Source organism: Argopecten irradians, chromosome 6 (assembly GCF_041381155.1).
Source record: "Argopecten irradians isolate NY chromosome 6, Ai_NY, whole genome shotgun sequence".
NCBI classification, from domain to species: domain Eukaryota; kingdom Metazoa; phylum Mollusca; class Bivalvia; order Pectinida; family Pectinidae; genus Argopecten; species Argopecten irradians.
Window position 1 is genome coordinate 22,847,146 of NC_091139.1, and position 27,835 is coordinate 22,874,980.

The window sequence follows — 27,835 nt, forward strand, 5'->3', positions numbered from 1 at the left end:
ATCTCGGGAAGTATTGTTAGCCGTTTATACTTCCGAATGAATCAACTCCGCCGAAGATTCCGTGGACGAGACGCAGATTGGCTGCTTACCACAGGTCATGCTGAGGTGACCCCAAAAAGGGAGTTGTTCGACCTTGTATTGGAGCGGGATTAAATTTCTAATTTTAATTGGATTGAATGAAGATCAATGTCATTCATGTGTTTAACAGCCTTGGTAGCCTTTCATTCAATCATGTTACAGGCCCAATATCAGATCTCTATGGGCTCTTCTTTATTGATAATTAGTTGTTTGAGGATTTTTGCCTGTTTGGGCCGTGATATGTTGTTGTCCTTTATCCCAGCATGCTAAAGGCGGGTCTCTAGATATCTTAGTTATTCACATGAAGTAAAGATTTTAGCTATTTTGACCCCGTTGACTTTAAAATGGATGTCAAGATAAGTTGTTTGGATAATTAATTTGTATGCTACAGGCCAAATATCAGTAGCTTGGGCCTTTTGTTCAAGTTGTTTGGATTAACAGTTTACGCATGGCGGCGACACACGACGACGGACGATGCATGATGGCAATAGGTCATCCCACCCGAAGATAAGGTCAGGTGACCTGAACACAATAATTTTAGAGTGCTTAAATCCTGTGTTGTTTTCATATAACTATTGGTACAATGTAACTCAGAATTATATAGAAACGAAAAATCTCTAGATATTCATTGTATACCGATAATTCTTCAGCAGATGTTCTATTCCGATATATTTGATCTCCTGTGACTTTGAAAGGAGGTAATGTCATTCATTTAACCAAACTTGGTAGTCCTTCATCTCAGCATGCTATTTGGCCAAATACTAGGTTCTCTGGGTGTTTTTTTTGTCAAAATGTAAGCTATCGATATTTTTTGTTATAGTTGGTATATATTCGACTGGAAATGAAGATTGTCTTAGTTACTGATAAATTGTTTGAAGAAGTTTTCCTATTTGACTCCAATGACCTTGAATGAAAGTCAAGGTAATTAAATTGAACAAAAGCCCTTCATCCCAGCTTCATAAAAGCCCAATACCTACTTCGTTGTTATTGACAAGAAGATGTTTAAAATATTTTAGCCCGTTTGGGGGGTGGTTCAGTCTAATTATATGTACAAGTATAAATCCCTTTCCCATAGGGATGTTACAAGTCGAATATCAGAAATACCTTTCACTAGTTTCAGAAAAGTTGTTTATATCAATACAGCATTGTAAAATTTTAAATTTCCACCTCATAAGAATACTGCCATCTCAAATATGATAAAATTTCAACCAGAAGTAATGAATGTTGATTTTGTATATTGTTGACGGAGAGATGCTATGCATGTATAAACTCACCTTGGTCATTAGAACCAGGTGAGCTAAAAAGCCATGAGATAGGCTATCACTGTATCGTGTTACAAAATTTGGGGTGCTCTTGGTGGTCTGAAGAACTCGTGATGCAGTCATTTCTCCTGTTTTAAGTGTGAAAGATACAGTATTTGGAATGACTCAAAGCCATAAGTTATGAATAGTGTCAATCTTGTTGTAAACAATGCAATAGTTGCAGAATACTAGTTTTTCTGGAAAGAATTTAGAGCCTTTTGGAAACTATAAATCTTTATGACAAAAGAACAATTCCACAAGTTTGCCATGCTGTTATTGTATGATGGGACAATACCAGTATTAGAGGTAACCTTGCCAGTATATGACAATAACAATGTCTCAACAGGTGTTTCCTCATCTGTTTCTATTATATGTACCATATGTTCCCCACCATACACAAGACTGGTTAATTTACTTAATGGTATTTGTCTAATATAGCATCTTCATGGACTTCCACGAAGAAAATAATCCAATATCCAACCAATTCACATCAATATGCATTAATGATATTAAACACATTTTCAGTGGAGTTTTGAGAAGAAAAGATTACTACTAATATGCAACAGATTTTATTAGTTTTCACATGTAATAAAAAGTACAAATACTTGTTACTGCTGTTACAACCAAAACTACAATTAACATGGACAGCCAGCCTGCTGTGGGCGATCACAATGGCGAATTGTATAATATTTACTACAATTTGATTCTCATAATAATTAACATAAAGACAAGACTAACCAATACAAAAGCAGTATGTTTAATAAGCACACTCGTAAGCAATGTAATCATAACTAGTATTTAATGAGTTAAAATATTGCAATTAATGGGTCAGCCAATTTGGAGTTTGAAATTTAAACTGAAGAAAAAAATGGTGGTCAAAATATGCCCTCTGTTGATATTTGACAGCTGTAAAACAATGGAATTTTTTATAATGAGTGTTTGTGTGAGGACTTGAAAGACAGCTTCAGCAGTGGTAAAATAATGTGTTAATAACTTAAGTTGGGCCCAACTTGCAGGCAGTACAAAACACTTGCTTCTGAAGCCCTAGCTCCAGGTCATGAAACTGTCAGTCATAAGTTTTTGCTTAGCTCTTTTAATACCGTCATGAGTGATGGGCTAAGTCAACACTTAGAGATTTCAGTTTTTCAGAATATTGAGGCCTGGTCTTAACCCCAACTTGGTCCTTCCACTAAACAACATGCTGAATTTCTATCTATTTCTTTGCTCAATACCAAGCAAGAACAAAAACAACCTCATCAACTATCAAATGTTGATGGCTTGAAGATGAAAGAGCTAAAACTATATTATTAAAGTTTTAAATTAAAAAGGTATCGATAAATAATAAAAAAAAAATCTTATTAAAAACTGAATTCAATTCAACCTCTCATTTGATGAGATAGAACATTAATCTTCTTTATATAAATACCTGAAGGATTTTGTTTTAAAATTATGGCTGTTAGCATTTAATGCTAGTACTGTCATGCCTCAAAATGACAGGCAGTAATTTAACAACAACCTGACTGAGGTTACCATAGAAGAATTTTCAATGAACATTTGTAATGAATCTGCCATTTACAATTGACAGGAATGACTGCCTACATCTCCATCAAGGGACAAAAATATCAATATGGGTATACATTGCTTGAATGAACATATATAAACATTATTTGTTTCTTTGAACTATTTCATTGTAATTTGCTATAAATACCAAGAAAAGCTGGTACTATGCAATAATTTAAACATAGAAAATTTCATTTGTTTTGACAATTGGATATAGAAAAAAAATCATCCCTTCATAAGGTTAGCACTAATGTTTTTTTTTTATACAATTTTCCAGATTAATAAAAATTTATAACATGCATATTCATCAAAAGAAAAAAGAGAACAAAGTAAATGATAAGAAACTGTGGCATGATAAAAATATTTGAAATGCAATAATTTCAGCAGTCCTTTCTGATTAAATAAACCTAAATGAAAACATCTACCCTGGTAAATCTAAAATCAAATGAAACTTTCAGGATTGCTTATCATTTCCATTATCAATTGGCAGAGAGTACAAAAAGTAACATGAGTGTAACATGAACATCGTTAACAGTGACACTACCAAAAGGCTGACCCCAAAAATGGAATGAATCATAATTCAATAACTTGTTAAAGAAGAATTGATTTTCAAACAAGAAACGCATGAACAAGAAATCTCAATTCAATGTCAAAGATAAGAAATGTGAAACACTTAAATGTAAAAATTGAGAAGAAAAAAAGTTCACGAAATAAGACAATTACTCTGGAGGTGGGATATAATATTCATAATGTTTTAAATGTCAAGCATACATAACTTTTGTTGTCAAAAAACAAGTCATTATTGCAACAGATATACAAATGGGAGTATTACGTATCTCATTCCTGTTTTCCATCCAACACTGTGCTTGGCACAAGATTACCACAACTGGACTGCATGTTGCAGCACACATGTATAAAACAATTCTCAACAGAACTTTATATTGCTAGATTAAAATGCAATATAAACAAGATTCTTGGACACCACAATTTCTAGACAAAGACTGTATAAGAAAGAGAGCCGATGTATAAATTTGCATATTTCAGTAAACATTCAATTGCTTGAATACAAGTTTTGGAAGTCCGTCAGTAATACACAATGGCATTTTTGTCTTGAAAGTTATATAAAAGATATACTATCACCTTACATCACTATATAAAGAACCTCGGACATACAAACAAACAGCCAAAAATCTGTACTCTCCCAATAAAAGAGTTATAAATTCTCCAAACATATATCTAAATGTCAACTTTTTAAGATATAAAAAAGCCTTACAAATCTGAAACTCCAGTCATCACAAAATGCGACATGTCTTGCTATAATCAAAAGCATTGTTCCCTTATACAAATGTGTTAAAACAGTTTTATCTAAAAGCCCCAACAGGTTTTAATATATACACCAGGGGTAGTTGAGCCAGTGGATTATTGGTCAAGGAATTCTCAATGTTTATGAAATTTCAGTCATAATTGTAGTGGGAATGTATCGAACTGTATCAATGTTTAATCAATAATATCACATGATTTGAGGATGAAGACACATCATCCTGCTTGATAAAGTTACATATATAGAGATAGAATACATGTGGCCTAATGAAAACTTCCACTGTATTCTATCTGTATATTCATCACCAACACTAACAGTATGTACATATATATTATTATTGTGACCATGACAAAACCCTCCCTGCTGTGTGCTTTATAAAATAATTGGAAGATCAATTTGGCATCAATGCATGGTTTTCTGATTTTGAGTGAAGCCATGTTTTGGCTCTCAGCAGATATCATTCAAATATGGTTGTTAACAATTTACAAAAAGTTGCTATCAAATGAAGCAAATGTTTGATTAAATAAAATTATAAGTCAGTAAAATGATGTTGTGTTTATCATTGTAATCCATAAAAAATAACCAAACCTACCTGTTATTTACTTGTGGTGTGAAAATAAAATGAAACAGAAATCAAGAATCAAACGATCAAATCATAAATACTCCCAAGTAACAGAAGACAAACAAAAGTTATGAATGATTGATTCAGAATCCCGAATCTCTGTACACTCAAGCTGATATTAATAAAGTAAAGAATACATGTCCACAAGTGACAAATTATTTCAACTAGGTTGAAATTCGAAAATGTCTTCTTTTTTTAATTTTTTTTTTTTAAGGACTTTGACAGTTTGTGCATTATACACATGTACAAGGATCTTTGATCTAACGTTGAGGAGGAATATTTCTTTAATATCTAAATTGTAAATTAAAATACTAATAATTTAAGTATTTTATTAAAACAACACATTAAAATCATGTGTTTTTGTTCCTATTGTCAAAAAGACAAAAAAGAATATCTTATTATGCTCTTATTCATTATGCTCCAGCCTTTCGGTCAAAGTGTCGTATAGTATTCTAGTTCTTAACAAGATAATGGCCACAGTGCCAATTAAATTTATTGTCTATCTGACAAGAGTGTAGAGAAATTTCGCAGAAAATAATAAACAAGAGAATTCAAACTGAAAAGAACTACAAATAGAGTGAAATAATTACAAGCAGCTATACACCATGACCACAGTAACACTCCAATGAGCAAACAGAAAAAGCAACGAAACAAACGCTAATACAGGAACACAATAAAATGACCCAAATATAATGGATCAAATAAATATGAAAAACACCATATACATTCACAGGAACATTAAAATATATCAACATTGGTTTTATGTGAAAAGGCCTAGGGCCAAACTAATTCTAAAATAAGCATAATACAAGACAATAATAAATAATATTAATGAGACAAAACTTCACAAATATTTAAGTTAAAACAGACAATAAAATACAAATAGTCTTGATGCAATAAAACAAGAAAAAGGATTGATAATTTATGATAAATATACTCTAAATAAAATCATCTTAACCGATAATTATGAAAAAAAAAAAAAAAAAAAAAATACATTCTGCTCCATTTGAAGACATTTGGATTTCAATCAAAAGAGAATGAAAACTGAATTTTCATTTTTGGTTAACAGAGATTCAAAAGTTTCCCAATGAAAACCATAACAAAGACATACAATATTGGATTTGGCATCTTTGTATAATTTGAACTGTCTACCAATACTTTAAAACAGTATGGCAGTGCACTTGGTAAGAAATGACTAGATTGTTCCTAGCTTCAATGTCACCCAAGTAGCCTTATGGCTTCCCTTTGCTGTTGGTTTTGAATGAGACTTGAAGAATACGATTGCCCAATGCAAACCCGTTTAAACTCTGAATGGCAATGAGTGCCTCTTCATACTGTGTCATCGTAACAAATCCAAACCCCTTGCATTTTTGTGTTTGAAAGTCACGAATGACCTTCACATTCTGTACTGCTCCAAATGGCCCAAATAATTGCCACAATGTACTGTCCTCGGTTTCTGGTGCTAAGTTGTACACAAATATACACCAACCTGCCCCACTGAGAGCATTTCCTGCTGCAGCCGTGGAAACTGTAGTGGCAGCCGCTGATGGAATCAGGCTATCTAGAGGAGAGTACCTGGTAATGGACAACAATATATTATTTATTTTTGTTATATAATTTGTTGAATTTGTTATACACAATCTAAAAGACAAAGTCATGTTTACTATACTGGCAATTTGAATTCAAAATCTACATATCAAAAAAGAGGGCCTATATTGCTTACTTGGTTTTTTTTATATTAAAAGTAATGTTCTGAATACAGGTTCAGTGTTTGTTTGTTTTAAAACAAAACAAATAATGATTTAAAATATAACTGGGCCCACTCTACCTGCACCAGTGAGGTTCAAGGCAAGATATATATATATAAACTTGGTTCCCCTTCCCCAAGGAGGTTTCTATCAAAATTTGGTTACAATCCATACAAAACTATGACTAGTAGTGATTTAAAGGAAATGTTGATGGAAGACATACACTGTACATGTGTCATGGCATTATTTCACCTAAAAATTCAGCATATTTACAAAAAATGAAGATTCTTCAGATTTTATCAAAATAATTCCATTCTACTGCCTTATCAAACAGATTGGATGTATCAACATAATGAAACCTACATGCTTCTTAGAAATGTAATGGTATAACTAAAAAAAAACTTTCAATAGGTCAAAAAAATTATGATGTGTAACCTGTTACTATGACTGAAAACTACTGATTGCTTATGTTAAGTTGGTAGGATTCTACAAAGTTCAGTTTTGATAACCAAATGTTAGATAAATACCTAATTCTGCTGGCTGGGTGGTGGATTGGTCCTAAAACTGGTAGTCTCCGTGTCTGGGGTAGATATGGTGCCAGGGTAATGGGAGCTAGTGCAGCTGTTTTGTTTGAACTTGGAGAGTTGGCAAATTTAACTGTGATAGGCTCTGCTGCTCCATCAGGAATTGACCCATTGAGTTTCTGTATTGCTCTTTCTGCCTCTATTCGCTGATCAAACCTAATGAACCCTACCCCTTTGGAAAGACCTGCTCAAAAAAGAAAGGAATTTGTTCAGGTTATCTGCCTTAACGGTTATAAAAAATCATTTGAATAATGAAAAAGGTCTGTATCATCGAAAACAGATTTCATTTTTGATAATGATGCAGGAAATAAGATTGATCAAACCTAATGACCGACCAATTATCAAAATATATAAGATATCTAGATACTATAGATAGAAAATCATTGATTTGTTATTCTAATTTGTAACATATATATATATAAAATTTGTGTACAGCAAGTAATGAAAACCCTACAACAGCCATCAAACACTGTGCAAATTTTCAAACAGAAGCAGGTTCTGAATCACAATTTGCTGTCTAGAATGGTGTACATACATTCCAGGATGACCAGCACTAGTTAAATAATGCCTTGACCAATACAAAATATTCCATCATACCTTTATTTTTCCAAACCATAGTTATATAAAATAATGTTTTACAGTTAACATTTATATATTTCCTGAATAAACTTTCACTGAAAAACCAAAAAATGTCAAATCCCCACACTCAGCTTCCTAAACAATTTGTAAGCGATATCTTTACCAAAAGTGGTTGAAATGTATGTTCATGTCCTTAACAGCATGTAGTTGATTTTGTTCTATACTTATAATATGCAAATAATTAAGATAAAAAATATTTTGTCATAAAAAAATGTAGTCATACATGAACTGGAAAACACTGTAAAATGCATAAATTGCTCTTCCTGTTTGAAAGCAAGGCATGCATCAATGAATGCATTGTTCTTATGTAAGCTTAGAAAATAAACGAGAATTGTTATCATGGTAGAGAATTAGAAATGAAGCAAAGTATAAATGCCAAGGTTAATATAATTAAACAAAGATTGAAAAACTCTACAAATTAAACTGAAAAATACAAAATCAGCCCTGCATAGGAAATTTTTGAACTTGCTATATGGACATGCAAACGAACAACACTTTTGTATCATTGTATATGATCTAACCTGTGTTGTTATCATACAGGATTCTAGAGGTTATGATCCTTCCACACTGTGAAAAGAACAACTCCAAATCCTGTTGAGTCATAGACTTGGGTAACCCACATATATACAAGTTTGCGCCCTTTATGCTTTCACTACTTGGCCGTGCCAGAGACACCTACATAAAAACACATGTAGAGTTTGAGGTTAGTGATGGTGACTAACAGTTTGATTGCTTCATTACATTAAGATATTCATATCTAATTCCCTCACTAAAACATCACCCTTCAGACCTACTACTTTATGAGCACTAGTAAGTTCTTAATACCTGTATTTTGGTCATAAAGAATTCTTGAAGTTATGATTTGTCCACAGTCAGAAAATAGTTTCTCCAAGTCCAACTGAGTCAATGACTTTGGCAAACCACTTATGTACAAGTTAGCCCCTTTAATACTTTCACTGCTGGGCCGAGCTAATGAAACCTGAAATTAATAAATAAATTTGAAATAGAAATAAATTAACAAAACAAAAAGAAGGAAAAACACAAATCAAATAAAGTCAAAACAAAAGATCAAAATGTCTGGTCATTTGTTGTACAACCCTTCAATGTTCTTGCTAACAGTGAAGTTGTGTAACATTTGTTCAGGAAACTGGATGGAAGTGAAATAATAATAATGAAAAAAAAAAAAAAAAAAAAAAACCAGGGATGGATGACTTTAAGGTTGATGTTCCAGGAGCACTGCTTGCACTATAGCACAAAAATGGAGTGAGAGTCAAACAAAAAAAAACTAAAAGCCAAGGGAAGGTTACATAGATTCTCTTTGTGGGAACTACGGTTTTTCCAATACATAATTGTTGGACCAAGTTGAAAATGCATCTGCAATATGACCAGAGGTATTCAAAACATTGTCATTCCTCCCATCTCATACAAAGTTTTTCACTTCTTTTACATCTGGAATTGTTGTCTTACAAAGCAGTGAAGATGTACATCAACTTCACAGCTTCAGGGAAAAATAGGTTAGTTCTGACTACAAATATCTATATGATTATCACGCGACATTCCAATTATTCCATTTATTCAAAATATGCCCGTTTGAAACTGGAGTGAGTAAAGATTTTAGTTTGTATAGCAGTGTTGCCAAACACTATTCTACACACACCATACCTAGCAGTATTACAGGACTCCAGCTATTCACAAAACAATTATTCAAATTACTTGATTATTTTGCATAGCATTCTGCGGTTCTGATTTTTTCCGTCTTTATCTATGTATTTCAACTCCGTGTATTTGATCAATTTTTACCTAACATCCAGTTATTTGAATAAACTAGAATTATGTCAGTATGACATTAAAAGCCCCTGCAACAGCAAAATCTAATTACTTCATTTTAAAAGTGCTGAAATTGGACACTGCATCTTTGAAGTGTACTTGTATGCCGGACAAGTTACTAAACAAATTTTCTGCAAATATTTTCACAATATCTTGCAATTTTCAAGGATTTTGCTGTAGTTACCATATAAACCTATATACGGTATACAACATGTGGACAAAAACTGAAATCAGACGATGACCAGGATTCTGTAAAACAATGACTAATTATGTCGCCATATACTTTCAGTGAAATACAAGTTTATACACATTTTATAGCTGGTGAGGAAACAGCATGAAGGTGACAGATAGACTGAGTATTTCATATGATATCTTATCTATTTCTTAGACAATCTATCCTACAGATCCACTGTTACTGACAAAACCCATGTGTTGAATACTCCACATGGGGCCCCACTAAAGCATGTGCCTCATTTTCATAAATTTTACTGCAAATCTACTGTGAGCCACCTAAACTAGGTCATCATCTGAAGCCACATATCGACCACTGCAAAAATATCCAATAATGATTATGATAGTATGAACATATTGGTGCCATGGTTATCTTTTATCTATCTTGCGAACTATCCATAGCCGAAGTCAGTTGATGCACACCTTATACCGGAGATGGGTCAAACACGCACCTATTTTACTAGAACTGTCCCCAGAGTGGCAGACTAATGCCCCATGCTCAGGCTAATTAGGCCTTTCAATTAATAATAACTCCATTAGGGGGACTTGCAGAACCTTAAAAGTTTTAATACACAACTCCTCTTTATGTCACAGTTCTGTGTACCACATTTTATCAAAATCTGTTAAGTAGTTAAGGAGAGAAGTTCTCCAGACAAAATCGTGTCTACAGACAGATAAAGACTCCAGTACAATGGCAACCCCCTTTAGCTTTGTTGCAGGGAGTATATCACCCGAGTTCGGAGACAGAATTAAACAGAAATATAAACACTATGATATTGGCCCATGATCAGGCCCTTGAAGTCAGTTAAAGATTTGCATCAGCAGGTTTAGATTATTTTATCAGTATCATTATTGTCTAAAACATTTAATTAAGGCATTAACATTTTCAAATATGTTTATTTGTTAGTGTAATGTACCTTTGGTTCACGATTGGTTGGGAGAAACCACGTACAACAAATGCCACTTATGGTTATGATCGCCCAATGATCCTTGTTGACTACACCAGTGTGTATAAATAAAGTGATATGGAGGCAAATGTGCGAACCCTGTGTGCAATGACTAGCCCCAAGTTTTGTATTTAACATGGATGCAAAAAACACTTGCTACTCTATTTCAATGCAGTTAAACCTACGGAAGTGTATTAGGCTCACGTACGACAATATTTTTCAGGATAACGAAAATGTTTTATTGGCGGCCGCCACTTAATTTATCTGGCGGCTGCCACTTAATTTATCTGCGGCTGCCAGATAAGTATATGCCAGAAATTTAAGTGGCGGCCGCCATATAATTATTTGGCAGCCGCCATATATTATCTGGCGGCCACCAGATAAATTAAGTGGCGGCCGCCAGATAATTATCTGGCGGCCGCCAAATAAAACATTTTCGCTATCCTAAAAAATATTTTCTTACGCGAGCCTAATACGCTTCCGTATAAACCTTTATGAAATATTATCAAGCTTATTCACTGCATCGATCAACAATCCCGGAAAAATTCTCAAAACACATTTAGGCCCAGAGAACAATGTCACATGGCTTCATCATCGCCACCATTTTCAAATTCCTACAGGTGTCGACAAAACAATGCATATCTGAAGTTTAATCACAATCGTAAGCTCTTTTTCCGGTACAAATGTACATAAATTGTTCATTATTAATTAAGGTTCAAAATTGATATGTAAATATTTGCTGACACAATTGTTTTTATATATATTTATTGCATTAGGTGCTGATTATCTGTATATATAAACAAAAACTTCTCATTGGAACATTTTTTGCTACTTATCAACAGGATTCAAAACTATTTAAATACAATGAAAATTATTACTTGTTGTTCGTTTATAGCATTAATCATCTACGTATACATCAAGCGAATGAAACAATGACTATTTGACTATTCACATGTATGTAGGGGTAAAAGAAGATGCAAAATCTCCATATATACCAATACTTCAGTTATTCGCATATTTTCTTCTGGATAACACCTTATGCAAATAAGAAGATTCCTCTGTATTTAAGTAAGATATAATTTCAGTAGAGATCAACTGTGGAATTTCGTAACAAGAGCTGTATGATCTGTTTTAATACTGTAGAAGATAAACAGGACAAATATTTCTCCATATGATTAATCCTCATGTATAGATAGTAGCAAGACCTTGACGAAGTCTCAGTAAGATGTGATTTCAAGAAATTTCCATCAAATTCAGATCTTTTTTCCCACTTCAAACATTCTAAAACCAATTAATATTTTCTTCAATTATTCACATAATAATAATAATAAAAAAAACCCAACCCAAAAACGTCAAAGTTTTTGGCCCCAAAATAACACAACAGGGTAAAGTATTTCAGGGGTGTGTTCTCCATTTGCCCACTTTTTAGAGAACAAAGAAAAGTGTTGGTATAGGAGAACAATGGAAAACCAATTATAGTCAGTTTCATAATAATTTTTACCTATGCTTACCTGTATTCTTTTACCTGAGCTACCTATAGTTTGTCAAAAGTGGGGAAATAGAGAGATATCAATATATACAGTACAGTATATTTAATGCATTTTGACAGAAAATTTTGCATCATATTTTATATTACATCTTTGTAAATTTCAACATTGAGATAAGAATAAAGAACAAAATTGCATCCAAGTTTTAGGGGAAGTGTCATAAGAAGAGCAAATTGTTTTTAGCAACTGTTTCAATTTCAAGAATTAGTTAAAATCATGAAAACTTTTACATCTGTCGTTATTATGTGAACCCAATCAAGACAATAATGCTTGTAATGTTGGCATGTGTACTTATGTAGCTATATAGAGAATATATCACAAGAAACTGTTCAATTCTATAGGATGATACATGTAATTGTAACAGTACACATGTAAATATGCATGTATCTAATTAATTATGTCATATACAACTGTATTCCATAGATACATTGTATATGAAACTTTACTGATGTCCCGACATTCTAATTCTACAGTAACAAGAAAGTCAAACATACATGTACTGTATATATTTGTATGTTAGACATTGAGAAAATCCAGCTATTTTTCATCTAGGATGATATTTTGGCAATGTTTTGGAAACATCCAGATGGTCGCTAAAATATCCTCCATGAAATAATTACTGAGTTTGCGATATTGATAAATTCAATATACTTTTTATTCAGAATGCAATATTTGAATTAATTGAGATATCTTTTGATTACAGTAACCTGCAAAACTTAGTAAATTTGCATAATTTGCATATTTTCTTCTGGATAACACCTTATGCAAATAAGAAGGATTCCCTGTATTTAAAGTAAGATATAATTTCAGTAGAGTCAACTGTGGAATTTTCGTAACAAGACTGTAGGAATCGTTTAATACTGTAGAAGATAAACCAGACAAATATTACTCCATATATTAATCCTACAGGTATAGATAGTACAAGACCTACCTTGACGATTGTCTCAGAGTAAGATGTGAATTTCATGAAATTTCCCATCAAAATTCCAATCTGTTTGTCCCACTTCAACACATTCTAACATCAAAACAATTAATATTTTCTTTCAATTATCCACATAATAATAATAATAAAAAAAAACCCAACCCCAAATAACGTCAAAGTTTTTTGGACCCAAAATAACCTATACAGGGTAAAGTATTTTATTCAATGTAATTCTAGGTGACCAAGAATTTCTGTTCAAACCAAAATATGATTTACTTGTCCAAAAGTGGGCTATGGTTGAACTACATCAGAAAAAGCAACAGAAAAGATGGGTTCCAAACATATATAACCATTATTTTGCGTCAGGTACGTTTTTCAGTTTTATTATGGAAACAAAATTTCCAGTTTTGCATTTTCATTCATTAACGTTTTGCATTTAGCCTAAAATACACACTTAAAAGATCAAAATCAATGACTGTTTTGATGATTTAATTCAAGTTAATTTACTTAAGGTTATATCAGAAGTCCAAAATTGCCTAGCAAGTGCAGAAAATTGTGAAAGGAAAAGGAAAACACGTTCATCGATGTCAAATTTTTCACAATTATATAAAGAAACATTGCATTAAAATAAAAGTAATATAGAAATAAATTTAAATTAATAATAATATGATACATAATATCAAAGTTGTTTTTACAATCAATAATTTAGATCATACCTGGGGTAATTCCTAGATGTATCATTCAAGGACTAGTGTGTATCCTGAATAGGCATTTTCAGATTTAATGTATGGGCAAGATAGTAGCTGGAACGTCAACCCAAGGTGATTAATCTAACCAACAGCTGGCTGCCATATTGGAATTCAGTTTGATTTGGACTGCCACACTTTGGTATTCCCCTAATTAGTTTCATCTTTAGTAATGGTAATTCTAGATGAATATCCTACAAGAACCATTTCAAAAGATTCTTTATAATTAGTGTTTTTGTATAGTCCATTTTATTAGAGCCAAATTGAGCAGCGTGAGGTAAGGGCTTTAGTTTTCATATTTGTGAATTTGTCTGGCTCTGCATGTGACCATACCACTAGACTTATTTAGCTCACTGCTATTACTGGTGTTATCTAAAATGTCAATGTTAAACAGGTTATCATTTATCGGGAAAAACCTGTTCCACTAAGTTTTACCGGCTTTCAATGAATTTTATAGTAGCCTTTCTAGGGTTTATGGTATATTATGTTAATAATCTAGAACTGATCACTGGAGGTAAATCCAGTCTCACAGTCGTATGACACCACTGTTTTTCCAGTCAGTCAATTTCTGAGGTCGGTTTATGCCCTATAGGACATCCGATAACATGTCCAAACCTAATAGTTTTTAAACAGATATGCTTGTTGGTGAATGCTCCTTCCTTCTTTCCTTTGGTTAATTTACAGGCTTTATGGTCAACATAGGTGTCTAATTACATTCTTCCTGCATTGAGAGGGGGAGAATACAATCTATCCACTATGTTGGGGTGGATTAAGTAAGGGACTTCTGTGAGGGATTGGTTCATAACGCATTTCAGTTTAGCTATCTGATCTCCTGTAGTACTTTTTTATGGTGTTCTATTTCATTTGTTACTTTATTGGTATGGTCTGTCATTAAATCTGTTTTTCACCATTCAAATTTGTTGACTCTTTTTTTGGGTTTTTCTATATGGTATATCTTCGCGGTTTTGTTTGTTTCATGCCCTTTTTCTTCTTCTTACAGTTTAAGTTTGATTCTTGAGTTGTCTGCCTAAGAATCTAATGAAGTGGTCTGGTATATGCGTCGTTAGCCCTTGTATGTTGTTTCCAATGATCAGGCATAATTCTTGATAATACATACTGTATGATTAAAAACTCATCAAAGTATATGCAGTATGGTTTTTGGATTCCATCAATTCCTCCAAGGGAGATAGAAATAAAACACAGAGCAACTCTTATACTAATGTAAATATATATATTACAGGGATTAATGACCCCTCCAACCCCCTATCACTACCATCACTATTCAAGACATTTCGTTCTTCTAAAAGCCATGTAATTGTATCTGCTTTGCCATTTATTTTTGTGTTCTTAGGCATTTTTTTTTAATTTATAAGAAAAAATAAACAAAATCTGAAAATGAAATTGGTAAATGAAAGCAATATTATAACAATCCCAATTTATTATGAAAAAAAAAAAAAAAAAAAAGTTTATGCCATGATGCACACCCTTTAACCATTCATTACATGGAGACATTTGTCAAGTCTAAATCTGCCTCGTTAGTTGGTACAACAGCCTCATAACCAAGCCTTGGATACAAAAAGCCCAGTAACCTCATCAAGATGCATTTAACTCAACATGCCAATCATTAAATTGTTATTTCAATAGGCTAAATGACAAATTCCTTGCAATCAATCAAGAATTTATCCAGTAACATCTCCCTTGACAAACTTTAGTCATCTCATCCCTTTCATTTGTTCACATGCATCATCCAATTTGTTAGATTGTTCAAACATGAACAGTTGTTGCAGCATAGACATGGTTAAACAAATAGGGAGTTAATCTATACAAACAAAATATTAGGTGCGTAGGGGTCATGTGAAGCAAACGTTTTGGAAGGGAGAAAAAGCACAAGTACAAGTGAACATTCAGATCTACTATTTGTAGTGAATTGGACTTGTATTCCACAGAACAAAGTCTGCAGGGCATTGTAATAACAATCATCAAAGGGAAAATTAGATGCAGGGGGCTGAGTAAACAAAACTATAATGCACCGTTTCTTGTACATATGAAAATCAGTATATCTACATACTTAGAAGATGGTTACAAGTCAATAAGAGTATTGAGTACCGAAAGCAAATTGTTATTTCCTGTATACATGATATATAATTATGCTTTATACATAATTACCAATTCATACAAAGAAGAACAAAGAAATCTGTAACAATGGATACCTGGTATCACTTATTTTTTTTTTTTTTTTTTTTTTTTTTTTGCAAATGCATGTCCTCTTATTGACTGTATCAAGAGTTAAAACATATTAAAGAAGTTGTGGTATTGTTAAATAAATCAGGTTATAACACAAAAATCCAACATATTTTTTAAAGGATTGCTCAATACCAACACCGGCTTATTACAAAGTAACTATACAAACAGAATATTTTTTTTTACAGTAGCTCCTCTTTCTCTTAAGCCAAAATGAGTAACAGATTGTTGATTATGCCAAAAAGAGGATCCCTGTATACAGTACTGACTTGCATTCCAAAGGTTAGCATGTCAGAAATTAAACAAAGATGTGTAAAAAATGAAAAGAACCATTACCCAAAGGCTAAGCTAGTAGGCCACTAAACTTACCTTAATAGTCTTGTTCTGCAGCCTCAAGCCATTGAGCGTGTTAATAGCTTTATCAGCATCTTGGATATTCTTGTAGTTTACAAAGCCATATCCTAAACTTTGCCCTGTGGAAAAGATAATATAATGTTTTTATAAACGAGTGCAGTGTAATTTAGAGGAAAAGACACTGTAATTAGGAATTATTGTAAAATTTAAAAAAAGACTGGTTTAAGTGGTTAAAAATTAGTTGACCTTGATTTCATCTAGTCCTGATTTCTTTCTCTTTTCCTGTCTGTTCAACATAATTTCTAATTTGTAATAATTCTAATTGGTGCAGCAAACGCTTTGTTATATAATTGGTGAAAGCCAATATCTTCTCGGGTTCATTGTGGTCCCAACATTCACCTCTAGATCTGTCAACAGCTCACGGACTGGCCATCTGTTGACCCCATGCACAGAATATTATGTCAGCATGATTGTTTGATACCTCGAGCCTCTTTTATATGACATTACAGTTATTGTTTTTAAATAGCAGACAACATAAGCAACTTGTAACTATTTGCTAACAAGTAAATCTATAGCTAGTATATCTGCAGAATAATCTGTAATTGTGCTGTCGATAAAAGTTTTTTTAGAGTACTGATTCAGCACAGTACTTGTAATCTGTAAGACACCACTATATTCAGTGTTTTCCTGCCTATACAGTAATACACTAGAGTCCAATATGCTCCCAATCAGTTTTATTATTACTGCATAAAATTAAAAATTTCCAATTGAAAACTGATTAATTCTTCTGAGGCATGATCACGTTTTTAAGTTCCCTTATAAAATGTTTAATATTATGTTTTTAATACTTGTATTCTAGACGACCATTAAGCAGGGGGTAAAGATGTCACATTAGCAAAGTTGTAATTGCATTAAAACTTTCCAAAAATCTAATTTTGAAACAGTTCCAAAACATTTTTAAGAAAAAACACTGTGCATTTTGATTTTGTTAAAATATATACCACAACCACATAGCCCAAAACAGTGTAACACTAGAATCGGGCCAGACATAACTCGACTGTGTACTCTAATCATCAATATTCTGGTATGAATGTTTCCCAATAATAGATTCGAGGTGGTGTTTACAGTCACCGTAGCAACTCTTGTTTAGAAGTTAACGTATCAATGCTCTGTAAAGCATAGAGCCATTTTGTGATCCAATACTCATTATTTAGTCTGTACATTACATCTGGACTCCGAAAACGGCAAAGAACCTAACAGCATGGTCCGCAATCTAGGTATTTAAAAAACAGTCCAGTATTAACAAAGGACTTTATAGGTCCACATTATATTATATGCTTATTGCTTATCCTCGGTGCAAGTACAATGAATATTTACATTTAATGCCTGACTTGTATATATCTTATCAACCTTTCACAGAAATTTTCAGATTCGGATCAGCCTATCTAGAGGTGTCAATACTCAAATGCCCATGGTAATTCTTTGCAAACACTCAGTTCACTAGAAGCTCAGCACAGCATGTAAAGTAGCATTGTAACTTTCCGCAGACCAAATCATGATATGATTGGTACACTAGAATTTCCGCATGTATCAAGAGTTAAAACATATTAAAGAAGTTGTGGTATTGATAAATAAATCAGGTTATTTTAACATATAGGACAAAAGAAAAAGATGATTTCTACAACACAAAAATCCAACATATTTTTAAAGGATTGCTCAATACCAACACCGGCTTATTACAAAGTAACTATACAAACAGAATATTTTTTTTACAGTAGCTCCTTTCTCTTAAGCCAAAATGAGTAACAGATGTTGATTATGCCAAAAAGAGGATCCCTGTATACAGTACTGACTTGCATTCCAAAGGTTAGCATGTCAGAAATTAAACAAAGATGTGTAAAAAATGAAAAGAACCATTACCCAAAGGCTAAGCTAGTAGGCCACTAAACTTACCTTAATAGTCTTGTTCTGCAGCCTCAAGCCATTGAGCGTGTTAATAGCTTTATCAGCATCTTGGATATTCTTGTAGTTTACAAAGCCATATCCTAAACTTTGCCCTGTGGAAAAGATAATATAATGTTTTATAACGAGTGCAGTGTAATTTAGAGGAAAGACACTGTAATTAGGAATTATTGTAAAATTTAAAAAAAGACTGGTTTAAGTGGTTAAAAATTAGTTGACCTTGATTTCATCTAGTCCTGATTTCTTTCTTTTCCTGTCTGTTCAACATAATTTCTAATTTGTAATAATTCTAATTGGTGCAGCAAACGCTTTGTTATATAATTGGTGAAAGCCAATATCTTCTCGGGTTCATTGTGGTCCCAACATTCACCTCTAGATCTGTCAACAGCTCACGGACTGGCCATCTGTTGACCCCATGCACAGAATATTATGTCAGCATGATTGTTTGATACCTCGAGCCTCTTTTATATGACATTACAGTTATTGTTTTTAAATAGCAGGCAACATAAGCAACTTGTAACTATTTGCTAACAAGTAAATCTATAGCTAGTATATCTGCAGAATAATCTGTAATTGTGCTGTCGATAAAAGTTTTTTTAGAGTACTGATTCAGCACAGTACTTGTAATCTGTAAGACACCACTATATTCAGTGTTTTCCTGCCTATACAGTATACACTAGGGTCCAATATGCTCCCAATCAGTTTTATTATTACTGCATAAAATTAAAATTTCCAATTGAAAACTGATTAATTCTTCTGAGGCATGATCACTTTTAAGTTCCCTTATAAAATGTTAATATTATGTTTTTAATACTTGTATTCTAGACGACCATTAAGCAGGGGGTAAAGATGTCACATTAGCAAAGTTGTAATTGCATTAAAACTTTCCAAAAATCTAATTTTGAAACAGTTCCAAAACATTTAAGAAAAAACACTGGCATTTTGATTTTGTTAAAAATATACAACAACCACATAGCCCAAAACAGTGTAACACTAGAATCGGGCCAGACATAACTCGACTGTGTACTCTAATCATCAATATTAAATATTCTGGTATGAATGTTTCCCAATAATAGATTCGAGGTGGTGTTTACAGTCACCGTAGCAACTCTTGTTTAGAAGTTAACGTATCAATGCTCTGTAAAGCATAGAGCCATTTTGTGATCAATACTCATTATTGTCTGTACATCACACGGCAAACCTACAGCATGGTCAATCAGTATTTTAACAGTCAGTATTAACAAAGCTTTATAGTCGACATTATATATGCTTATTGCTTATGGTGCAAGTACAATGAATATTTATTTATGCCTAGCTTGTATATATCTTATCAACTTTCAAAATTTTCAGATTCGATCAGCCTATCTAGAGGTTCAATATCAAATGTCCATGGTAATTCTTTGCAAACAGTCAGTTCACTAGAAACTGCACAGCATGTATGTACATTGTAAATTTCCCAGACCAATCATGATATATTGGTACATAGAATTTCCGCTCGTTAAGAGAGGGTTCCATTTTGAGAAATGATCTCAATATTGATCATCACTTGTGGTGTACCCTTAATTGGATATATCAATTAGATCTCCTCTGACCCGAAAACAATTTGATTATCAATTTTACATATAGGAAAAAGATGATTTCTAAAATTTCTATTAAAATAGATTCTTAATATGTTATTGTAAATTTGTTGCACATATTCAGATAAATACATTTGTTTTCAATGTATTTTTTCCTTGAACAAACCCAAATAAAACTCATATAATTCATCTTTTCAATTTCTTTTATATAGCTTTGTTTCAAATCAACATTCAAGCATGTTATAGTTCTTCAGTAAATGAAAATACAACATATACCAGTAGTTGTTCCAATAAACATCCAGAAGTATAACTTTACTGAACTGGCAAGTAAAACTTAGGATTTTCACATGTCACTATTGTGTATCATGACTTAATAATGCAACATTGTCTGATTATGGTTTTCTTCGACGTATAGTCGCACTTCTGATTTTGAGGAGAAGAATTTGTGACTTATAATCCGGAAATACGGTAAATGAAATTCTACCAGAAAATGTACATGTGTTTCTGACAAATGTTACGATTAATTTGGTGATTCTTTTTAACCCCCCTTTTTTGTGTCTTTTTTTGTAAAGTGTTTGAAGTGACCATATCAAGGCAAATTTTTATATCATATTCAAAAAAATTGCTTATTCAATCGGAAAAAAAACGACCAAATCATATGGAATTGTGTCACACATGACTGCACTGACCGAAGGAGTAGATTAGTCTGGGTTCATACAGGTGTTGTGTCAAGCCTTTTGGTAATTCAGCAACACTTACCAACATGACCAACAATGGTTCATAATTTTATTGGTATACCATTATTTTAGAAAATCCATTTAAATAACATTCTATCGATTGGATGCAGAAGTTGTATACTTGTAAGGCTCCGTATTTCATTACGACACTTTTAAACTTAATGGCATGACAATTTGGTGACAGAAATATATACCAAAGTCCATACAATGTGGGTTTAAACTTTTTTTTTTTGGCATATTTTGCTAAAATTTACAAACAACTTCAAATCCACATGATTCTTTGAACAAGAAAATTGTTTGTGACAGAAATCGGCTATAAGACAGCGATACATTTTACCAGCGACATGTTTTATCTAAGTCATGCCTTTTAGGATCGGCATATTCACGAACTGGTAGGGTGAGAAATCTGTAGATCTATAAAAGATATTTTGAAAATTGCTTTTCAAAATGAATTTATAAATTAATTGCAATGTAAGATGGACTTTATGCATATTGAGAACATGATTTTCAAATGAAAAAAATTGACATACCATGTACCGTCGTCTGTTCATATTTACTTGCAGACAAATTTAAGAAGCAGCAATATTGTTAAAAATAAATCAAACAAAGATATATATATATCTAACGCTGTTTTTAATTGTTTGTTTTTCTTTGGCGAAATCTATGTTACTTTTCTATCAAAGAATACACATGGAGAAAATATGCAAATATAGTGTACCCCTTAAATATGGCACTGTTGCTAAAATTTACAAACAACACAACCTATGACTCAAGAGTAATATCTAAGATTAGGCTAATACACATTTTTTATCTTCCTTAGTTAAGTTTAAGTATACCTTAGAAGTGATACAAAGGCATACAAAATATCACCAGTTTAAACAGTGTCTTAAACTATTTATGAGCAGTGAATTGGGAAATTTCTCTGTTATATCCTGCACTGTACCTCTTGACCTACAAGTAGATCGCTAACTAGATATTTGCTAGTAGGCCTAATTTCAACTTCAAAATCCCCTTAACAGCATATACAATTATTACATATATATTATTATAGGTTTTAAAGGTAGGTTTCGCCCAACCAAATAAATATTTTTTTGTGAAACGCGATAAGCGGAAGAAAAGATGAAAAAACATATCAAAATATCTCAATTTAATTTCTTTATGTGTTTGAGATTGAACAAATGTGTCTTGAATACAAAATTGAAGGAAATCCTTGATTTATTACGGTGTCCGTCAGACATAATAATATGCAAATGAAGCTGCGATGGATTGTGTTGTCGAAGTTTGGCGCATGCGCATTGTCACGCACTAAAAGTAAACAAAATGGCTGAACGAAAGTGTGTGCGATGAAAAAAATATATCTGAATCGGCAACAAAGTGGAGGAAATTATAATGGATTCGGTAGCACCCTAGGATATCTATAGGGAATTAAATTCAGAGATGGCATGTAGCAATAGAAGAAACAGAAGCCACATCTCAAGCGGAACTTGCCGGGATCTGTTGGGACTCGTGTAACGGCATTGCACGTGGTGAGTTAAATTTCAACACATATGCCAGCGCACAAACAGCCGCAGACTAACTACATGTATATTTGGTGTACAAAGTTAGCGAGCGTATGTAAGTAACATGGAGTGTTTTAGATTATATGATATGTATAAACAGTCCCTCGATTTGTTGTTGTTGTTTTTTAACTAAACATGCCGTGGCAAGACTGTCACTTCTATCTGACATTTTGTTGCACGCTTCCGTATGTTGCTACGGCCTCGTTTTGGAAAAAATACGTCATGTTCTATGTAAAGCTTGACTTCGCTCTATTTTTAGAGGAGTATTTTCCTGGTCAAGCTAGGCAACTGACCACCCATATTGTTCGCTGTATGCATTGAAAATGATCTGAAGATTATATCTATGTATAGGATAAATTTCAATTTCGTAGTCTTTATATTTCATTGGGCGAAACCTACCTTTAATATTCAAATTTTCTGTGAAAACAAACGTATCGGAATATCTCTGATTGAATTACACAGCAGGGGAAGTCACTCTAATCGCTCTCCACCAGGACGTTGCTTTCCATGTCACAAGTCAGAAAGCGCCGGTAATTTTGAATTAAAATATTGCATTCAACTTTATAGACATCGTTTATATGCTTTTGCATGGTATGTGTGTGATTATGGATTATCGGAGGACTGATGTGTGACTATGACTCTAAGAAAAAAGGTAAACTATTGCGTAAAAATTAACTTTATTCGAGGTGGGGGTAAAAATTTTAATATGGTGAATGTCGTCCCTTTCTCTGTTCTATAGAAAATATCGCGATTTTTAAAAAATAATTTTCAAATCTCGTATTTTTGGAAAAAATAACAACATGACTGTCATATATACTCATCAGTCTATCCACCAAATACAAAAAAATGTATGACAACATCCATTTTCATTGAGTTGGCCCCCTGTGTAAAATAGGTGCATATTTCACAGTCGATTGATTCCGATCAGATCTCATGCATGGGTAGGGCTGGTTTTGAGTATTGTTTTTTTTTTTTTTTAATATTTTGTTTGACCATTACGATCTCAAAATAGATTTGGTATTTGGAATTGAGAGGGATTGGTAATGGGAAGTTTTAATTACAGTTAATAAATTAAAGAGGAATTCATTCTGTACATCACATCCGCATTAGGTTTCAACAGGTGATCTGGGAAGTTACTCTGTATGATATATAATTATATATAGTGCACATAATCAGTATTGTGATTATGCAGGCATCATCAAAGAAAAATTCTGAAATTATGATTAATACACCTATTAATTTATTTAGATAGTCATCAAGCAGCACTTAGCTCTTTTATTTGCAATTACAGCTGTTTATAATGTAATATCAGGGCATTATGTTCGACGATGTCAATCTATCAGACATTATTTATTTGTTACTGTGGCTTTGCTGTGGGTACACAATTAAAACACATAACAAACTACCAGAGCCACAGTGGCATACAGCAGAAAATGCTGAATGTCAGTGAATGACCCATGTAAGATGTCAACACATCTGTTGCAATTAGTACAGAATTCTTGCCATAACACAACAGCCCCGCATGTGGCCTAGAGGCCTACTACACTTGTGTGCTAATACTACATGAAGCATTACAAACATTCTGGGAGCTTGTCTTCCTCATTTTCTGTCATAAGCTGGTAAACATATAATGGGTGATGGTGTACCAATGACACCGTTGGAACTACTCCAGACGTAAGCTTGTTTTTCTATGGTGCAATGATGCAGACTAGGTAAATTGTGTAACTGTCAATAACTTACTAAATTAACTTTAAATAATAAGAGAGAAAAGAAAACCTATTTGAGTTTGGAACTAATTTATTATTTTCCATAACCTTTCAATTAATGAAGTTTGTCATCAGAGAAAAGAATAAAAGATTTGTGATGACCATCCACAGGGTTAATATGTTATTGAATAACATTTGAATGCAATTCTTGTTTGTAGAAATAAATCAATCAATTATTAAGGTCTTTATGTGTAGCATTATGTAATAAATCTATTTATAGAAACATAAATACCTTGAATCTACATTTCACACAAAATTGGATCATATGGTTGTGAAGTAATTAAGAGTACACTAACCTGTGGGCTTGTCTCGAATCAACTTGCAACTTTCAACTTCTCCAATACTGGAAAATAACGCCCTTATTTCTTCCTGAGTCATTGTCTGAGGCAAATAGTTGACTATAAGGTTTGTCTTGCTAATGTTGTCGTCCATCTGGGACCCTGTGGAAGATGGAGAAATGGTTCCTCCATTTTGATGAATCTGGATGTTAGCTGCATTGTTGTCCATACTCATCTCACAGGCCTGCGTTATCTGTAAAAACACAAGTCACTTTCATTTTCCTCACACAATTTCCATTTTTTTTCCTGTTTTGTTTTCTTCAATATAAGTAATAGCACATGTACCTAGCACAGTAAATTATTTATGAACTAATGAAAGGAATGATGAGTGTTTACTGTTTAAGTATATATATTACATTTTATATCAAAGCCATCATGATCATGATCACACAATTTTTCTATATTTCTGTATTCCCTCCTCTTGAAAAGACAAAAATTCACATCAGGAACTTCTATGATCAAGATTAGAGACTAGTTAAACACAGGCAATTAACTAGTAATCTGGGGCACAGAGATGAAATCCCTTTCCCGACCCAAGTAAATATTGCTAAATCTACTTAGCATATATATTATATAGTCTCTTGGGTCTTTATCGACACATATTACAGTTTTTGGTGAAGCTTTAATAGCATATACAGAAAGACAAAATTTGTAGGCCTGCGCTGAGCAAATACATTTGAGTTTTTGATTCACTCCAATTTCAACATCATCATATGTGTCCAAAAGAATTCCTTCCAAAACATATTAACACAAGGTTCTGGATCTGTAGCACAATTTCCAAATTGCATTTTTAATTAATTGAAAGCCAAAAGCAAAAAACCATTGAAGATATCCAACTTTTTGTGAATGCACTTAGTATAAGCTGCTTTTGAAATCTTCCAAGAATTAGATCCTTGTGTTAAGAACTGAAATCCTGGCAAAATATCCAATACTATGGATCCTCAACAGTCATCATCCTTTACATATTGTGCTTAAATATTATCATAAAACTTCACTGCAACATCCATTAAAATAAAAAAATAATCCTATAAAATGACAAAACTTATGCACAGGGTAGAAACTATATGTTTGTTTTGTATTATTTCACTCTTATAATTATTTCCCCCATAAGTAATAAATTAAATAGTTTGAAAATACATTGATTTACTAACTACTTATATGTAACATTATTGTGTAATTATACAAGATGATTCTGAATTGCTAAGCAAAAAAACAACAATTTATAATCTTTTTTAATTTTTTTCCCCAGAAATCTTTTGATAATTAGCTGGCAAACTGCTCTTTGTTATATGCTATTAACAAAGAATTTACTAAAAAAAAATATAGAAAGAAATACTAACAAGTTTCTGCTGCTGCTGCAGGGCCATCATATTGTTGAAGGATATCATAATGCTTTTTCTTTGTTGGTCGTCAATTTTTGTAGTCTGGTTTATGCCGTATTCAAGAAAATCTATAACAAACAAAAAGAATACAAAGTGAATACTCCTGATACACTACATGTACAATATACATTTGATCATAACTAACTACAAAAAAAATCCTGAAAATAAACAATAAAAAATTGTTAAAACATACCTGCATTTGTGTAAGATCTGCCAAAAAACTGAAAAAAAAAGGAAAACCTAATGAAAAACTAAACAAAAGAATGTGATCTACTACACTGACTGATTCAACAGACTGTCTGCCCCGATCTCAGCAACGCATATGTGACAAGTAGCACATGACCTCGATAAATATTCTGCGGCAGGACACCACCTCCAGATGTTCCTTTCAACCAATCAGCGAGTGCCCTGCTCTAACGGCACGAGCCGGAGACTACCCATAGTCCTACATGAGAACAGAAGCTGTAAATATTTGATTATCTTGGGTCATCTATTCATTGAAATATGTACCATTATCAAAGAAAGCAGCGGCTGTAAGATGGGTTTGTTGTACCAGCCATTAAACCACGAAACCACCCCTTCGGTAAATTTACTACAGTTTGCTGTAGGACCCCAAACGGTACAGGACAATTGCCCATCAGACAAACAAAACATCGTATATAAGGCCCAATTTTCTATTGAAAACGATCGCGACAGATGGCTGGATTCCGAGTTTAAACATAATAGACCAGTTGATGGTCCCCTCGGTAACGCATAGATAATTTGGTTAGCGCGTTCACAGGTAGGCCAACGGGTAGTCTTGTTGAAAATATTTTATTTTTACCAATCAATGACAAACATTTTACAACATACATGTGTGTAACTTGGTTTATATCAAGGACGTATACATAGGCCTATGAGACTTATAAATCCTTGGTTTGTATTAATGACATTTCTAGACTAAGTTCATAATTTAAGCTAGACGATAGATCAAATAAAACTTGTGCAATTTATTGACAGCTAAAAAAAAAGCCCAAACTCCTTCACTCGATATGACTTTTTTTAATTCATCCATTATATTTGCCACGTGCCAGTAGACCGTAGCGCGTGGCCCATGTCGCGATGTGGGATCGAGTGACCAACTGACATTCATTCATAAAACGTCGGCTGCTAGACACGAGAAAATCAGAACGTATAAAATCCCACCAATTTAGTTAGAAACTATGAAATTCACGATTTTTTTCCCCGATGCAAATAGTCCTATTGGGAGTTGGTACAATAAAGCCACACAAAATACATCTTAATAGGCATAGACGCGAAACGATCGAGACTCGTATTTGTTCAGTGCGTTGAGCTACAGGGGAGGGACGGGAAAGATGAGCACTGCCATTTCAATATCTACCATGTTATCGACCGGCTTCTTCAGACAGAGTGGAATAATCGATGTTCATAAGGCAAAATTACTATATATTACTCACCTTTTCAACCCTTTTAAATGGTATGCCCCGACACTACCGTTTTTCCTTGAACATTAAACAAGAACTAAGTTTAAAAATCGGAGTTTCTCAGCTTCTGAATGAAGAGAATCCGATGATGGCGATAATATCCTTTCATAAACTCTCTATCCGCTTCATGAACAAATCCGAGTTAAGATTTCTTAGGGTATTAGCAAATCTATTGTTCCAATTGATTAAAAAATCCACAAGAACCCAATAAAATCATAAACAGAAAATATCCGACGCTACAACACAAACCTAATCCTCAACCATCAGTGGCAGAACGAAAATAAACGCAAGAATATATCAAACTTAATTAAAAACGACGTCATGACCTAATTATCATAAAGACAGAATTAAAGCGCATGCCT

At 33.1% G+C, this 27,835-nt stretch overlaps 1 protein-coding gene across 1 annotated transcript; it reads right to left on the reverse strand.

Annotated features, from left to right (window-relative positions):
- Nucleotides 1–1,932: 1,932 nt before the first annotated feature.
- On the reverse strand, nt 1,933–27,763 carry LOC138325356 (ELAV-like protein 1). Its single transcript, XM_069270949.1, has 7 exons — nt 27,447–27,763; nt 25,948–26,057; nt 24,566–24,800; nt 18,622–18,725; nt 8,679–8,832; nt 7,158–7,398; nt 1,933–6,457 (listed from the first exon to the last, which is right to left on the reverse strand). Exons 2-7 carry the CDS (start codon nt 25,993–25,995, stop codon nt 6,115–6,117), a joined length of 1,125 nt encoding a protein of 374 aa, XP_069127050.1. The 5' UTR covers nt 25,996–26,057; nt 27,447–27,763; the 3' UTR covers nt 1,933–6,114.
- Between the last annotated feature and the right edge of the window lie 72 nt (nt 27,764–27,835).